This window comes from Chenopodium album, chromosome 19 (assembly GCF_948465745.1).
Source record: "Chenopodium album chromosome 19, dcCheAlbu1.1, whole genome shotgun sequence".
Lineage (NCBI taxonomy): Eukaryota > Viridiplantae > Streptophyta > Magnoliopsida > Caryophyllales > Amaranthaceae > Chenopodium > Chenopodium album.
The window spans coordinates 2449568-2468201 of NC_137852.1; the positions used below are offsets into that span (position 1 = coordinate 2449568).

General features: G+C 36.2%; 1 protein-coding gene and 1 pseudogene across 1 annotated transcript; one reads left to right on the forward strand and one right to left on the reverse strand.

Moving 5' to 3' along the window:
• Positions 1-3124: 3124 nt before the first annotated feature.
• LOC145594621 (putative serine/threonine-protein kinase-like protein CCR3 pseudogene) lies at positions 3125-5988 on the forward strand (annotated as a pseudogene).
• Positions 5989-9621: 3633 nt separating this feature from the next.
• Positions 9622-18610, reverse strand: LOC145593828 (NF-X1-type zinc finger protein NFXL2-like). The gene is made up of 13 exons (XM_081650196.1): positions 17424-18610; positions 17223-17336; positions 17079-17134; positions 16558-16624; positions 13992-14084; positions 13533-13618; positions 13255-13417; positions 12873-13046; positions 12128-12318; positions 11474-11555; positions 10643-10849; positions 10277-10366; positions 9622-10165 (listed from the first exon to the last, which is right to left on the reverse strand). Exons 1-13 carry the CDS (start codon positions 18570-18572, stop codon positions 10007-10009), a joined length of 2631 nt encoding a protein of 876 aa, XP_081506322.1. The 5' UTR covers positions 18573-18610; the 3' UTR covers positions 9622-10006.
• Positions 18611-18634: the final 24 nt, after the last annotated feature.

The following is an 18634-nucleotide window of genomic DNA, read 5'->3' on the forward strand; positions in this document are numbered from 1 at the left end:
GCTTTGAGTAATGAATAATGATTAACATATAATCCCTCCTTAAAAAAAAAAAAAAAAAAAAAAAAAAAAAAAAAAAAAACGTATAATCCCTATTTGAGTGTTGAGTCATTCGATTTTGGATTCGGGTTCAAGTATGATCGCATATGGGTTAGAAAGTTTCAGCCTTCGGGTCTACTAGTAATTACTAGTAGTTTCTCTACAAAGTATAAATGTTATATGAGCCATTAATTGTTATATTAATTCTTGGGTTAGATAAAAATCAGATTTAGTTTTTACAAATATAATTTAATTTATGGGACGATTAGGTTTTGACAGTTTATAAGGACGAACGAATTAAAGATTTCTTCTTTGTTTTTGGGTTACGAAAAGTCATTATACATTATTTTACTCATCATTTGGATTATTATCAATTTCTCAAAAGTCATAAAGAGTTGTTCCCTTTCTTTTAGTTTCCTAGTAATATTTGTCTTTAAGTTTTGGAACTTTCTAGTTTTGAATGTTTGTAGGAAAGTGGAGCTAACTAACCAAACAGTAATCATTTGTAGCTCAAAGTAAAGGGACCAAAAATTCTAAGAGTTCACCCCTGCTTTAACTCTGCTCCCCCTTCCTTAACAGGAGATTCAAAGCTACCATAAATTCAGGAGCTTTATTGCCTTAGTCATATGATACCATTGCATGTACTTCTACTTTCAAAGTTCTTACATTTTTATACTTGTAACATATATGTTGTTGTGATGTTGTCTCTACCTTATTGAATTGCCAATTTTAAATTTTCTACGTGCCATTTTTGTTCTCATTGACACCGGCCTCTAAATAAGGTGTGTAGTTGTGCACCATACACTTTGATGTATAAGAATCAAATATCGGTTGTATATACGAACGCACTTAGTTGTTGACCAAACCAAGGAGAATTAAGGCCCTAGCTGGTGCATATTTGTCCCACCAGGGAAGCTTATATTAATAATATATTTTGCTCAAGTTTAGTGCTAACAACTTTTGTACTTATATAATGTACTAATAATAGTGTCTATTGAGTTTAGTTTAAGTATGTGAATGTGCATATGCTTTGTTTTCCCCATATTGTATTTTTGACTTTGCTTCAAATTTTATTATTGTTTGGTAGGTGCGTGCTTGACCATTAAACTGAAATGTTCATATACTTTTTGGTGTAAATTGGCTAAGTGATTTAACTACTACAAGTTTAGTTGAGGTTAAAGGACTTCCCATTTCTAGATTCTTACTAGTACTAGTAATAAACGAACAAGTAGCAAGATTAATATACGAACACAAAATATCAAAAGCCTCCAATCCAACGAAATCAAATTGCATGTTTGACAAGGATCCTGAGTATATGACTAGTCTATACGATATTGTATTTTTGACACAACACACAAGATTTGACATAACAAGCCAAGCTTGGTCTAGTGGAAAGGAGAGTACCTTTCAACTATGAGGTTGGGGGTTCATTCCCCACTAGTGACAATTTGGGGGAGTGGGATTCCCTTATCTTCCCCCCACTCTTCCCAATTGTCTAGCCCGCTAACTCGGGCTGGAAGGACATGTGAGCGGTTTCGGCCCAGTAGGGCCCTTTTCCTTACCAACCCAAAAAAAAAAAAAAACCAAGATTCGACATTAGTTGATATCACTCTATTTTATCATAATTTACTATCATTCTCCTAAATTAAAAACTAATTTCATTGAATCATGTATGCATATAGAATGGTGCAACCATCACAATTGTGTTCACACCACTCGCAAAAATGGTCTACATACACTTATCAATGATTTTTAGTTGATTAAAGATGCGAATCCATGTCCAATCCTCTCTTGAATTTTTAGTTTCTTTTGGTAATGCCCTCCTAAATTAAAAAAGTGTGTAATGATAATAAGCTTGTTAGAAACTAATACAAATATACAATCCTTCGGAATAAGAGTGTATCTTTGAGTCATTAGTCATAGAGTATTAGAGTGTGCCAAATATGATTCACATTTTTCACTAGTCTTACATGAGTTGAAACTTTAAAGTCAGCATGCCATTTTTTCTTCACTGTTTTTATCTCAATTTGAAAAGGTATGTTCAAATTTTGTCAAAAAAAAAAAATACAAAAAAACATGTATGTTAAAATAACGCTTAATTAAGGTGATTAATTATTAATTTTGAATTTAATATCTCCAATTTAAATCACCTAATCCGGGACGTAACGTATGGGTTTTCAAAATTTGCGCAAACTAGATACCTCTATATAAAGCCATAAAAGGTTGAAAAAATGGTTATGAATTTGTTGCATGTTAAATTTGAGAGGAGCATGTAGACCACACATGCAATTTATAGAGTTGTCTAGTCTCCAAAAGTGGATGCCATATCCATAATCGAATCAATATTTTCACAATAGTTTTATCCTGCATGTTACATAAACAATTGTACACTAATTCCTTACAAAAAAAAGTTAAACAATTTGTATGTATAACTAGACAACTAGTAATAACATACACTCCTACATGCGAGTAGTATACTTGTTAGTTGTTATTTTGGAGCATTATAGTATTATACATAGTATTATTACAAAATAGAAAGGTATGATGTCAATTAGTTTATTTTGTGCGGCCACGTGGTGTGCTGGCTGTGCCCAGCCACACAAAATAAACTAATTGACATCATACAAACTACATATGCGTTTTATATGCGGCTGGCCACACTGTTTCGGCTGTATGACCGCTTATAAAAGAAAAAATATCCCCTTTAAAACTTACGAATACCCTTAATAATACTGAGTTACTGACTAAGTAACTCTTATAACACCGACAAAGTAACCCTTATAACACTAACCGATAATAACCCCTATAACACTAACAAAGTAACCCCTATAGTGGTTGGTTAGGGGTTTACTTATTTTGAAGTTACTCGGTTGATCATGGGTTATTCTCACAAAGAAAACATGCTAACCTAATGAGTTTTTCAAGAATAAGTAACCCTTGACTGATTGTATAACCTCTTTCACACAATATTGTTAGCCACAAAAAAAAAACTCCGTTTATTTATTTATGTATTTTGAAAAAGAATTGTACTCCGTACTTTTTTAAATACGGAATAAACTAAAATCCAAATGAAAAAACAGTCATCACTAGTCAACCCACATTTATTTCCTCACTTCCTAATTCTCCTTTAACGGCAAAATAAATACTTGTATTAAATTCCCTCCTAAAATCCCCAAAAAATAAAATAAAATTCCATCTTTCTTGTTTCAAGGTTCTCTGTTTTTTTCTGTTCATATTTCTCTGTTTTCTGCTTAATTTTCACTTCAAACGTTTCTTCTTCTTCCTCCAATGAAGAAACCACAAATTTCCCAACCCCAAATCTTAAATTCTCCTTCAATTAATTCCACTTTATGACGATCAAATACCCACAAATTTCCGCCATTTTTTTCTCTCTCTTCTTTCTCTCTCTACCCACCATTCTCCATGGCCTCGGCTCCGGCTCAACTCTCGCTATCTCCTCCGCATCTTCCACCGTTTGCGGTATCGTCGCCGGCGAAATCAACCGCCGAATAGAGTGTTTCAGTAACGGTCAATTAATTTCAATTCAACCCAATATTTCTTACGCCGCCATTGCAGGTGGTGGGAGCTTTTTCTGTGGACTTAGATCTGGAGGAACAAGCTTACTGTGTTGGGATACAACTACAATCACTGTAAATTCATCTACATTTACCCCAAAAAGAATTTATTTCAGTGATTCTTCACCATTGAAGGAGATTTCAGTTGGAGATTCTCAGGTATGTGGGGTAATTAATGGAACAAATGAGGTAAAATGTTGGAGAGGAATGATGGGTTCGGGTCAAAACCCATCTGGGGTTGGTGGGTTTGGGTCGATTTCATCTGGGTTTGGGTTTACTTGTGGGATTTTGATGAATAATAGTAGGGTTAGATGTTGGGGTAGTAATGAAACCCTAGCTTCTGAAATTGAAAATCAATTTGGGGGTTTTTCTATGGTTAGTTTAACAGCTGGTGGACAACATGTTTGTGGGTTTAATTCATCTGGGAATTTGGTTTGTGTTGGTAGCAATTTAGATGGGCAATTGGATTATCCATTTGATTTGAATGAATCTTCTGGGTTATCAAATTTGGCACTTGGATCAGATTATAGTTGTGCAATTAGGAAATTGAATGGCACAGTTGTTTGTTGGGGTAAAAATGGTTCATATTCAAGTAATTTGATTAAAGGGGTTGATTTTGAGTTCTTGGTAGGTGGGTTGAATTTTGTTTGTGGTTTAATTACTAGGAATTCTTCAATTATGTGTTGGGGTCCTGGATGGAATGGTAACAATGCTTCTTTGGGAATTGAACTTCCATTGCCAAAGATTTTACCTGGACCTTGTGTTCAATCTGATTGTGATCAATGTGGTGTTTATCCTGAATCTGAGTCTCTTTGTTTTGGTTCTGGTAATATATGCAATTCTTGTAGTGTTCCATCATCAGTGGCGCCGGTTCCGGCACCACGGCCTAGGGTATTGCCACCTTCGTCATCACCATCGACGTCGAAGGGATTGAGAAGAGGTCTTTTGGTGTTTGCCATTGTTGGGGCAGTAGGTGGGTTGGCTGGGTTATGTACTATTGTTTATTGCTTGTATACTGGTGTTTGTTTTGGGAGGAAGAAGATTCATAATTCGGTACAACCAACGATTACTCGAGGGGGTTCGAGTAATGCTCGTACCTCTAGCAATAGTCCTCCTTCGAGGTCCTTGACTATTAGGCGTCAAGGATCTTTAGCGTTTAGGCGGCAAAGGAGTGGAACATCTTCTACTAAACACGCCGATAGGGCAGAGGAGTTTACCTTCCAAGAGCTAGCTGATGCTACTGGTTATTTCTCTTTGGAGAATAAGATTGGTGCTGGTAGTTTTGGTGTGGTTTATAGGGGTAAATTAGTGGATGGTAGGGAAGTGGCAATCAAGAGAGGAGAAACAGGACCGCGAACAAAGAAGTACCATGAGAAGGAGAGTGCATTTGAATCCGAATTAGCATTCTTGTCTAGGGTACACCATAAGCATTTGGTTAGACTTGTTGGATATTGTGAAGAGCGCGATGAAAGGCTATTGGTTTACGAGTTCATGAAGAATGGAGCGCTTTATGATCATTTGCATGATAAGAAGAATGTTGAGAAAGGAGATAGTGTTATTAATGCCTGGAAGATTAGGATTAAGATCGCTTTAGATGCTGCTCGTGGTATAGAATACCTTCACACTTATGCAGTCCCGCCTATAATTCATCGTGACATCAAGTCTTCAAACATTCTGCTAGATTCTGATTGGATTGCTAGAGTATCTGATTTTGGATTGTCTTTGTTGGGTCCTGAATCTGATCAGGATTTCAGGCCAACTAAAGCAGCCGGGACTGTTGGGTATATAGATCCCGAGTACTATGGGTTGAATGTGTTAACTGCCAAGAGTGATGTTTACGGTCTTGGTGTTGTATTGCTTGAGCTTCTAACAGGAAAGAAAGCAATATTCAAGGATGTCAGTAGTGATGGAGATCCGACTAGTGTGGTGGATTTCGCTGTACCAGCAATTTTGGCCGGTGAATTAGTGAAAGTTTTGGACCCAAGAGTAGGACCGCCTGAGTCTAATGAATCAGACGCGGTTGAGCTTGTTGCTTTTACTGCATTACATTGTGTTAACTTGGAGGGAAAAGATAGGCCTACAATGACTGATGTTGTATCCAATTTGGAGCGCGCTTTAACCCTTTGTGACGATAGTCATGGTAGTATCTCTAGTGGCGGAATATTATCAATTGAATCAGATTGAAAAAAATTCAAGCAAAATTGATTGTTTTTTGACATTCTTTTTCAGCTTTTCCTTCATTTTGTATTGATCATTTTTCATGATTATACATGTTTATTGAATGTATATACTTCATTATTAGACACAGTAGGTGTAGAGTAGGAAAACATGATTTGTTTCATCCCTGGGAAATTATTGTAATTTTCTTGAAATGAAAGTGTAAATTTGAATTTTCTATGTCCTTCACTTTTCCTCTTTGGGCGAGAATGAGCTGGCACTAGACGTGGCCATGCCACGTCACCTAAGTGGCGAGGTCCTTTTAAGATAATAAGGCGAGCTCTTCCAAAATGGAAAAAACTTCACAACTTTTTAGAGCGATCACCAAAGTTAGCTAACCAATTTACATACTAATTGGCGTCCTTTTCCCTTATGGTACGATGCATGAACTTGGATCATGCAATCAAAATTATTAGGAGGAAGACCCTAAATTAAGATTAGAAAATCTTGTGGAACTCTTGAAAAGGATGTTATACCAGGAGACTTTGGCAATTTCCATATTATTTCATTTTAAATAAGAAACGGTCCAAAGAGACGTCGGTCATAGTCCGAGTCTTTGATTTTTCAAGTCATATAATATACTGTACCGGCGAAGGAATGGCGTTTTCTTAAATTAAATTTTGATGATTTAATATTGACATGCAGGTTCATGCAACATTATCATATTAATTTTGTCATGAGTAGCATAGAAATCCTATTAGGAAAATGACCCCAATCAAAATCTTGTTTCGTCATTAAGAAGTAAATTCAAAGAATAATGTACTTGAGATTTTGTAGGAAATTTGGCTCCCATTTGTCTCTTTTGAGCTTAAGATCCTTAAATAGAAGATGCGACTGGTATAGTAGAAATAAACAAGATGTGACGGGTGAAAGTTATAAGGAGAGAAATGCAAACCTTTTTATTTAATGAAGGTGAATGTTGGAAGAAAAAAAAGGCCTCACCGTAATAAGAATTATGTAGAAGCTATAAGGTAGAAAGAGTTATAAATAATACTCACTTCATTCCTAAAAGTTCGACTAAGGGCCTGTTCTCTTACGTTGAAATTCAGTTCAGTTCAGTTCAGTTCAGTTCAGCTCAATTCAGTTCAGTTCAGTTCAGCTCCTAATTTCCTTCTCTTATAAAATATTCAGTTCAGTTCAGTTCAGCTGAGTTCAATTCAGTTCAGTTCAGTTCAGCTGAGTTCAATCAATGAGAACAGGCCCTAACTTTGTATATGTGTGGTTTTCAATATACATCTTTGATTATAAGTTAGGCTAAATCTGCTCGCAATCTAACTTGTACTAGTCCACCACGGGGGAATTTAATTCAAGTCCCAACCACCAACTCGGTACAAATCAACCCATCTTGATTCACCGGCTTAGTCCGGCTTACTTTTAGCAAATTTTCTGGACCAAAATGAAATAATTAGTCAAGTTATATGTTTAATTAGTGCAATACTGCAATGCCATTTTGTGAAGGAACTTGCCACAATCGACTCCCTTTTGGAATATTGAAATTGTTTTTGGGACTATTGCCAAGTCATATATCTCAATTCTAGAATCTTAGTACTATATTCATATTGCCATCATTAATACTAGTACTACTATTTATTAATAGACTATGCATTTATACTACTCCGTACCTTTTTCCATTGGGTAATCCAACCACTAGGCGGACAAAGTTTTTACCGTGTTAAGCATGTTTACACTTTAGAGCTTAATTTTGCTATGGTATACTATCCGTGTTTATATTTCGCTTTTTTTTTTTTTTTTTTTTTTTTGAATAAAAGTCCATACACTAACCTTTTACTATTAAAACGTCCCCACATAAACGAACACATGTATAGAACATTATAACCATAATAGATTATGACATTTTAAGATATGAAAACAAGAGCCACAAATTCACTAGATAAGATAAGATTCAAGTAATTACCATAAAAACTTCCATATTATGAAACCATATATTTTTGGCATTGAATTTGGTCAAATTTTGTGGACCTATGATTGTTGAGTCTGAACAAGATTATATACAACTGCTGTTGTCCCACAGTAGCTTAAATTAAACTATAAGTAGGGCTCAATTAATATGCATACATTACATTAACATGCCCATACAACCTAACAGTACTCACCACCTTATTATAGTATAATTGTAGCAATTTTATTAAATTAGTCGGTGCCTCTGCTTTTATTTCTAATTGTGATTCAAATTATTATATCTTTTAATAATAATAAAATAGTAATAATAACATAAAATGCATATGTTTTAATAAAAAAAAATGGACGTATTTGGTGAAGTGGTGGATTTGGCCGGTGATCTAAGTCTAACTCTGTTGATGAGTTGCTTGGTGTACTTTTTTGTGTACATTGTCTACATTTTTGGTGAAGTTTGAACCTTAATTGCTTTAGAGTTCCAGCCATTCATTCTTCTCTAGAACACAAGTTAGGAATAAATTTGTCTTGAATATTTAAACGCGTGTCTTTTCAACATTAATATAGGGAGACATATATAAAAAGGGATCATAAGATATGAAAAGGTGGCAATGTTACACATAATTCTAACTATCTAGCGAAAAATTAAATAAATTTAGTTATTAAGAAAGAACAAACGCTATAAATTGCCATCTCTATCACATGGCTAATCTTACTTGTATATTGACGAGCTCTCCTCCTCATAAGTTGGTAGGTAAAGTTACGAAACATTCCAAATACTTCTCCATCATAGTATTTTGGCAATAGCTAAATTAAACTAGAACCATTCCATCCGTATTATATAAGCATCCACGAAACCCTTTTTTAGCGATTCATTTTGGTATAAGAAATGCTCAATTAAGACTTGTTCTCATAATCTCATCCCCCCACAAAAATGAACGTATCATAATATATATATTTTGGATGATGTCAGCTTAATTTCAGTTCAGCTCCAATCAGTTCAGTTCAGCTCCTAATTTCCTTCTCTCATAAAATATTCATTTCAGCTCTCAGTTCAGTTCAGCTCAGTAAAAGTGAACGTGCCCGTAGTTTATAATGTTTCTCAATACGTTGGTTGTTTGGTACCATGCTTATGTTGATTATGCATAATGTCTGAATGAAGATAGCTGTATACAAATTAATTCAACAATCAACATCTCTCATTTTCATTGGTATGCTTATATACTGTATTACAATACATTACTTTACACCAAGTTGCAAATGTTTATAGAAGTAGTTGCATATTTATAGTTCATATATATTGCTAAGATTTGCATCAAAATATAACATGCTAAGACGCGTTTAAAAGCCCTCTTTATTCCTTCTTTATCTGGTTGAGGGGTAGAATTTACATCTTCATAAACAAAATGAACATGCATTTAATTTGACATGATGAATTGATGATGCAGGCCGAATCTGTTTAATTAAACAAAATAACCGTAATATTGGTTTATTCTTCATTTAAAATCACACGCACACATTATTGTTGTAAGAATACAAGTAAATGTTATTGTGCACCCGATACACACAAGATGAGCCGGGAAACAAAACAAACATACAATTAGCACAAGGGCGAAGTTCAAGACGGCTCTTTTAGTTCTAGCTCTACAAGCTAAGTTATAAAAACAAACATCTTTGACTGCCAATTCTTAATCAGATGTTATATGGTAGGGCTGCTATAGATTTATTTCCAATCAATAATTGACTCCTTTATCCATTCCTTTTTTGACCGGACCTCTTCTCATACTTCAAAGGTTCCCTACCTACCTCTCATACATGATACATGTACAAGGTAAATTGATAAAGCATAGTAAAACAAGATTTTAAAAAACGTTGAAGATATTGAAAAGGAAAGCCTTCCAAAATTTACAACCCATCAATTCTAATAAACCATTTGCTACAAGTCATAAAATTCAATGATGTATTCGACAGTAAATTGCATTTTGTGAAAGAGAAAGTACAACATATTACATAATAGTTACATAATCCTACATATGCCATACGAAAGATGTAAAAAGGTACAAAATACTTTCGAAGACATTTTATACAATACATACCTGAAAATTTGAAACGCTTGATTTTCAACCCCGTTAAGTCACTGCTCTAATACCATACGAAGTACTATAATGTAGGAAAAATTAAAGAATGGTGTAGTATAATCATGTCTGTACTCTGTAAAATGTCTTGTTTACCAGCCACAATTAGCAGTATTTGGCCGGTGAGTATTAGATCCTTCGGTATCTTCTCTTCTCACGGTGTTCTTCAACTTTATTCATCCAGTCATTGAGTGACAAGAGACCCTTGTATCCATAGTATGCTACAGCAACTAGAGCTACCAAAACAATGATGAACATAACAAATCTTTGCAGCCAGGTTACGAGTTTCTGTTCATAAGCATGTAATTACAATTAGACAAGTCCAGGAATTAACTATGAATAAAAGGAAAGAAAGTTGTTGCATTGGGATATCAATCATAGAGAGGACATAGAAAGGACCTGAAATTTCGAAACTTGCTTCATTTCTTGTACTCGCCCACGCCTCTTTTTTCGCTTTGGTACATTTGTTTCATTCTCAATCTCCTTCTTCTGTTTGACAAGAAGCAAGTAAACAAGAAGTTATAGAGTACTGAATTCACATCCAACTAGAGGTGGCAAAGTAGTCTTTCGGTTCAGTTTCAGGTCATATCTTTAAGTGGTGGTTACGGTCATTTGGTTCAGTTTCAACTTTCAAGGCCATTTGGTTCAAGGTTAGGATGCATTAATGCTTAGTACTAGAACTGTTAATTATCAACTGCTAGAAGGAAATTTGGGTAGCAAGGACGAACGGATCACAGCAGCTTAAGCCAAGCAGGAAAAAATTACCTCTGGTGCCTTAGCTTTTCGCTGCAGTAGCTCAGCCTCAGCAGCTTGGGCTTTGCTCTTACAGCTGGAATCACAGGAAAGAAGTCCATATCCATATTGAGTTTTAGGTATATCTTTAAGATCACGACCAGAATTTCTATAACTGGTTTGAACATCACAACACAACCACTCCTTTTTCAAGTTGTGGCATCCACAACGAACAGTAACCTAGCAAGAAGAAAAAAAAAACACCTTAGATGAAAGGTTAAAAGATGAATAGCACTTAAAATTACGGATGTAAATGACGTTGATCTACATGTAACATTAGTAGATACACAATTAACTTTCTATTTGAGCCTACTACAAGTTTTTTTGATATACTAAGCTTTGAACAAATAAACAACCAGCAAAGTAGTTATTTCCAATTTCCAATTCCCACAAAATGAGTTCCATTTAACTGAACCAGTCGGCAGTCGCCCTGTCACAAGAAGAGCAAGGTTTCAAGTGGAACCTCTATCAGCAAAGTTCACTGCTTTGAAGAAAAAGAAATTCCTGACATCACTAGACAAAGGACTACGGTGTTTGTGTTGCGATAAGCATTGAAATTTGGACCAAAAATTGGGAAGGAAACAGAAGTAATACATGGTTTACTCAGCCATATCAAATGAGTCGCATGCAATGTTGACAGCAAAATAATACAGTGGCAAACCAAGCAGACATGCTAGGCTAGTTTGTGGTGGAGCATAGAATGTAAATATTAAGCTAAAACAAATTTACATTGTATGCTAAATACTCCACATTGTTTGTGAAGTACTTGACTCTCCACAAAAAGTACAACTCAGAAGTAATTACCTTTTTACAGCATTTCTCTGGTGAAGGACAAGGACCAGGATGACAAGTCTCCGGGCAAAGATGTGTACAATAAGGTAACTTTCTGCATATACAACATAAAAATCACATTGGAATTTGCAAGAATTTTAGTCAATATTGTTTCAAAAGACAATACAGTCTACAATACCAATACAACATAATGACCAAAATAACAGGATTTTTGTTAAATACTATCATTTTCAGTACTATAATATGTTATCCTACAATCTACGTTAACCAAATTCCAAAATGCATAATAGATTAATAGTGGTTAATGTGTTTTTGACTTAAAGGCAAAAGCTAACTAGATCAAACAATTAGTACTCACAGCTTTCCCAATATCGGAAGTGATAAGTTTGTTCTTATAATAAGTTCACATGAAAATAATCTTTAATCTAGTTTGCCAGCTGATACTTGTGTCTATGTGACCATGCTAGAATAATGACAAAGTTCAATATGTCCATCCAAGAACCAAAACCCAGAGGTTTCAGTGCACACAATATGGCTTTGTTCCAATTACAAATAAAACCTAAACCTATACATAAAATTATGTTTGCACAGGTGCAGAAACCTGTTGGAAGTGTGATTCTATTTTAAAATTTTCAATGAAAGGATACACTACTCTTAAAAAATTACCTGTGGCAAGGTCCACCACATGAGCGAGCACTCAGTTGTTCCTTTTCAGATAAGGTGTTATAGTATATACACTCAAAAACATGGACCATTGCACCACAATGACATGCACGTTTTAAGAGCACTTTGCACGGGGGGCATTCTTCAGGATGGCATGGCTGTGGGCAAGGGTGTGAACATGCAGGTGTTCTTTCCTGAAAATAAGAAAAATGGCACTTAAAATGATGTTTCTCATCTGCAGAAAAACATACTCAACAAACTCAATTGAGTGATTAACTCCAGCTGCTGAGAAAAGATTAAGCAAACAATGAGTCAAAGACAAAAGAGTGTATGTAAATCATAGCACATTATGATCACCAAAGAAAAGATATTCCAAAAAAAAAAAAAAGATAAAAAAAATTACAAAAAGGAGGGTAAGAAGTCCATTGGAAACTGCACATTATGTTCCAGCTGTTGGTTTTGTTTTTTTTGTTTGTTTATTTTTTATTTTTTTTTAAATTTACCCAATAATATGGTGACACGTGGACATGGTAGGCCCCACTAACGAATTTATGGACGGAATCCGTTAGTTGGCGGTGATTGGTGGTAAAAGCCAACTTTCATTTTTTTTTTTTTTTTTTTTTATGTGGTGGTAAAATAAAACTTTTTATTTTTTATTTTTTATGGAGGTGGTAAAAGCAAATTATCGTTTTTTGCAGGTGGTAAAAGTCAAAATATCCAATAATTAAACAAAAAAGGTAAAATCTACCTTTTGGCAAGGGAGAGGACAATCTTCACAGGGCACTCCTCTTGTACGCTGATCTGATGAGGATGTTAAGTTCTGAAGGGCATGGCAAGTCTTTGTGCAATAATGATTACCACAAGCAAGAGGATTTCCACACAAGTTGTCACAGGAAAATTGCGCTTTATTTGAACAAACCATCTGTGGAGAAACAAACAAAGGAAGCATAACCAGGCAAGTTGTAAATTGCAATAGCATAATACTAATGCCCAGTAATTCTGCTAGCTGGAAACTACATTGGATTATTAGTACATGCCTCAATCCAACCTTTTTATACCAATAAGGCAAGCAAGGCAGTCAAAACCAAAATAAAAACCAACAGAAAACTCAATTTCTGTATAATACCAACCATTCTTTCTGCTGCAAAGTGTTGGCCAAGACAAGACCTCCAAACAAGTTCTGGACATGGTGGACATGGAGTTCCAGCAGTTGGTTCACTCTGAAAATTGTGTTTCTTTTTCTTCGGTTTCAGTGTGAACTCTGGGTTAGGCGGAGGTCGAGGACCATGACACCTAAAACCAGAAAGGGGAAAAAAAAAAAGGGAAAGATTATACGAAAAGAAAATAACAGAGACCTTGTCACTTCACCCAATCTTATTTTTAAAAAAAAAGGGCAACAAAAACTTGCCTTAATTTGCAGGCATGGCCACAAGGATATTCTTCACCACAGGGAAGTCCACAAGGTGGGCAGTTTCCATAATGACATTTGTGGGGCTAGTGCACAAAAAAACAGTGCAAATTGTATCAGTGATCATGTTGTTACAATTAACAACGGAATTATAAAATCTAGATATGCACTGAGAGAAATGATTTTTTTAGCCACAAGGCCCACAACAGTGTTGGTGTGCTTTGGTATGGCATGTTATAAAAGACCGACAAATTCAAGTGGAATATTTATGGGCATGTACATGTTTTCAAGGGAAAAGAGACATAAGTAACTAAGAAAGACGATATGGCCAAGGAAGAAAAAACAATCAGATAAGATTTTTCCACATCCAACCTAATGCAGACAGCAGACTTCAGACTATTCAGAGTTCAATCCAGAAAGATAAACCAAAATGTTGTTGGGAGGCAAATCAAAACATACCTTACAAATTGATTTGTGCCTACACAAAGGAGCTATCCGACATGTTTTACGGCAACGAGGCGGCTTCTGTTCTGTTTCTGTACCACAAGGAACCTGGTCGCAAGTACCCAGATATCATGTAAAAACAATGCAAGCGTGGTGATATTAAATAGCATATATAGCTGCCATCTGTAAGCTAGGCAACATGTAAGCCAACTTACTGTGGTTATTTTGATCCTTGCTGTTATCAAGATTTTGAAATGAAATAGAATTGGTTTTAGAAAGATTTCTTGTCAAAGAAGCTCTTCATCACACTCTTCCCCACCAAAAATAGATAGTTAGGTTGTTTTGATTCTTCCTCTAACATAATTAGTTGGCATCTTCATAGAATGATATCAACTAACTAGGTATATTTAAAGAGATTCCAATCAACATAATCTTATATCATGTAAGTATGTAGCTAATCTCTTAGGTGTCTAATATGAAAAGTAAGACGAAAAAACAAGAAACTCAATCGGATGATGATATCTCTTTGCCCTGAAAAGATTGTAACTTTTCACTTTTAAGTTAAAACAACCTTTGAGACTAAAGTTTGACCAAATTTGGTGGGTATCCCAACCTGTAGGGGCAAGATTGTAAGCAACCTACTTACAATTTCCATGCCCTAGATAGGAGTTACCTCAGAGACAATAAGCTAACTTTGATGCTGTTGGGTTAGTGTGGCCCAAATTCCATAAGCCCAACTAATTATGTCTCGAGGTCTCCAAAGATTAGAAAACACTAGTACGTTAAGAAAATGATGGGAAAATTGTGGAAGGACGTAACAGAATTAGATAATTCTAAGATGCATGCTTCTAAATTTAAGTGGATATTTTCAAGAGCATGTATGTAGCAGTTTCCACACACTTCTTCCACCTCCATATCTCATCTATAAATATTAATGCTGGGCATCATTTGGGAGGATGTATCCACCTTAATCATCCTTCAATGCTCCAATCCTATTATACACCCTACAAGTGTCCCTCCATACATATTCATGCTTAGAGAGGTTTTTATCTCAACTCTCTAAGAAATCATGATTGGAGATTCTACATACACACAATCTCCCTAATCTACTATTTCTATTTTGCAATACTACCTTGAGAGTTCCTATAGTGAAAGTTTGCTCGTACCACTCACCAAGGGTTCTTCAACTCTCTTATTTTTCATATAGTGGATTATTTCGAGTGCTTGTCACCGTGGATTTTTTACATTTTTTCCCGCGTTAAATATTATCTCTGTTTTTACTACTACCTCTGTTCCTAAATAATTGATGTGGTCAAACTTAATCTTAATAATAATAATAAGGAAAAATTGTCAAAAATAATACAACCTTTGAGCGGTCCGCCAAAAACAAGTCAACCTTTCGATTATTTCTGAATAATACAACCTTTTAAGGGTATTCGCTTTAAACAAGTTATGACCGGTTAGTGACCTAATTAACTGGTTAAATGAGACACATGTCATAATCTTATTGGTTTGATAATTTAAATTGATTTTTAAATATTTATTTAATGTTTTTAATTTAAGATAAGGATTATTAATTATTAATTATTAATTTATTTTTTTTTAAAAAAATAAAAAATCACCGACCTCCTCCTCCACCAGCCATCCCCTTCCCCGGCTAACTGCCCACCCAGCAACCGGCGCAGGCCGAACCCAGATCCCCCCTCCCCCGGCGCCGGCGCCAACCCCCTATCCCGCACCTCGCTCCCTTCTCTATTCCCCACAAAACAACCATCACCGAAAACCTTCCTTCCCTCAAAAACAATCTAAAACCCATCCCCCACCCCCGAAAAAGCTTGAGCGAAATCCTAGGGAGGTTCGGTTTGAGTTTTTCGAGGGTGGGGGATGGGTTTTAGGTGGTTTTGTGGGGGAGAGAGGGTTCCGATGATGGTGGACTGGTGGTTTTGAAGGGAAAGAGAGAAGAGAGAGAAAGGGACAGCGACGTGCGGGATGGAGAAGGGGTCGTCGCCGGCGCCGGGGGAGGGGCCGGCGCTGGAGTTCTGGCTGGCAGCTCACCGGGGAATGGGAAGGGGGTGACTGTGGTGGTGGAAGTGGTTTTTTTTTTTTTAAGATTTTAATTATTTGTATTATTAATTACCATAGTTAAAGTTTTTATTTGTAATGAAACTTTTAATTAAGAGTTAATGAACCGGTTCTTAAGGTTGTGGGTGAAATGACTCGTTTAAAGCGGATACCCTCAAAAGGTTGTATTATTCAAAAATAATCTAAAGGTTAACTTGTTTTTGGCGGACCGCTCAAAGGTTGTATTATTTTTGACAATTTTTCCTAATAATAATACCTACTTAACAATAAATCTCATTATAAAACTTAAGTTTTATAGGTTACTAAAAAAAATGTCAAAGTTAGTATATAATTACTGGAAAAAAAAAAAAAAAAAAAAAAAAAAAAAGTCATATGTGTCAATTATTTTAAGACGGAGGGAGTACATGTCCACACTCATCAACCCTAACAGAGGTTAAAATAGGAATTGTATCAATTTTTTTTGTTTAAAAGTCAAGAACTTTAAACGTTGAATTCTTACCTCAAAACGTGTCTCTCCACAAGCACATGAAATCGTTACCATGAGCGGGCAAGGTGCACAAGGTCCCCTAACAATATAACCATAAATAATTATTCAAGTCTATATACATCTATGGTACAGAAATACATAGTTATGGGTATTATGATTTATGAGTATAACTAAAAAGGCAATGGTACACTTGCACATGATGATAATGAACCAATAACAGCAGTTGACATTAGATAACTCGCACCAAATTAAAATCAAAATGCAACATCAGTAATATTATTTAACCCCTCTTACAACATACAAAGACATGATAAGCACAGTACGTTGATGGATCACAAATTCACAGATCATAACACCACACCACAAACATTGTCATTTGCTCTAAAGGAAGATTATGTGGATACTATCAGATACCGTAGTGAGAGTGTGACTGTAGACCTTCCCATACCGTAGTGAAGCATTTGAGAAAAACTTTAAATATAGTATAATCGAATCTTTGGCAAATAATGCAGTTAGACAAAAATGTAATATACCTATGACATGGAGAAGGGCATTTGTGGTTTCTGCAACGGAGCCTCCTGCCACAAACCTGAAAAACAGAAATTTCACTACATTCTAAACAAGATGTTATAGAAACCACAAAGCATAAACAACAGTTGTATAGCAATAAGATTCACCTCTGTGCAAGGTGGACAATCTCCATCGCAGCAACGACGCCTACATGCATGGCGCCCACAATCACGTTCTCTCGAACACTTCCTTTCACATGCCAAATCTTGATAGCAAGGAACCTATATTATTGTTAGTACAAATTGGCCTATGCCATCGCAATATAGCACCTAAATCTACATTCAACCAAAATAAAGAAATTTATATACCTGTTTCTTTACGCTTCCACATCGACATGACTTTGTGATCATGATTCTACAGGTCTCAACGCAAGACCCACGATGACACCTTTCATGGCACGTATGCTTGCCACAACTTAGCTTCTTATCACAGGTTGCCCCACACAATGCCACCTCAACATCACAAGGTATCCCTTCATAAACTCTCCTCCCACAAGGACAAGTCCTCCTTCCTTTAAGAGGGCAATGACCGCACATGCCCCCATGGCACCCTCGCTCGCAAACATGCTTCCCGCAATCCAAACCCTGCCCACACGGATTATCACATCGAAAATCCCTATCACAACACTCCCTCTCCTCCTTTACCTTCCCACATTGGCACCTATACACACCCTTCTCCCTACATGGTGGACACTCATCATTATGGCAAATCTCAGCACACCTATGAATCCCACAATCCAAAACCTTATTACATTGCTTATTACATGAAAATTCCTTAAACCCACATCTCCTAACATCCTGAATCCCCCCACAGAAACACCTACTTTTCACTAATTTAGGGCAAGAAGGACAAGGTCCAGGGTGACACAACAATAGACAAAAATGACCACAATTATTCTTCAATGGCCTCCCACAAATCTCCCCACAAGAATGGGGCAAAACCCAAGGATCATGAGGTGGGTTTTCCAATTTACCACAAAAACAATAATAATTCTTAGGAATTAAAGACTTAGAATACTCAAATCTACATTTAGGACAGTTCCATACCGAAGTATCGGCCGCGGTCTGAGCCGATATGGGGAGGCGCGTGAGGGCGCGTGACGCAGCAAGAGCAGTAGATTGTTGAGCCCAATTCTGAATACATTGAAGATGAAACACAGAGAAGCAAAACCCATTACAAGACCAAGTGGGGTCAGTTGATTTGATGCGCTCAAGGCAGATGAGGCAAGAAAGAGCTCCTGAAGAAGATGAATTAAGGAAAGATTGGATCTTTGTAAGGTCTAAGGATTGTGGGGAAGAAGATGAATCATGGCCGTTGATCTCGAGGTAAGCTTTGAATATGGTGTTGGAGAGATCGACATGGCGGAGGTTATGGGCGGAGGAATTGGGGGCGGTGTCGGAATCATAGTCGGAGGTGTCGGAGGAGTGTGATTGTGGCGGGTTTTTGGCGGAGGACATTTTGGGACTTAAACCAAAGATGAACAGAAGAAAAGAAAATAAAGAGCAAATTGGTTAAAATA

What these genes read in the sequence shown, in the direction of transcription:
- LOC145593828 (XM_081650196.1), bottom strand. Translation starts at nt 18,572, where the DNA reads ATGTCCTCCGCCAAAAACCCGCCACAATCACACTCCTCCGACACCTCC. An exon ending in TGCCCTTCTCCATGTCATAG is followed by an intron (nt 16,625 to 17,078) that starts GTATATTACATT and finishes TTATATTGTTAG; the next exon opens with GGGACCTTGTGCACCTTGCC. An exon ending in ACTTTGCAGCAGAAAGAATG is followed by an intron (nt 13,047 to 13,254) that starts GTTGGTATTATA and finishes GTTTCTCCACAG; the next exon opens with ATGGTTTGTTCAAATAAAGC.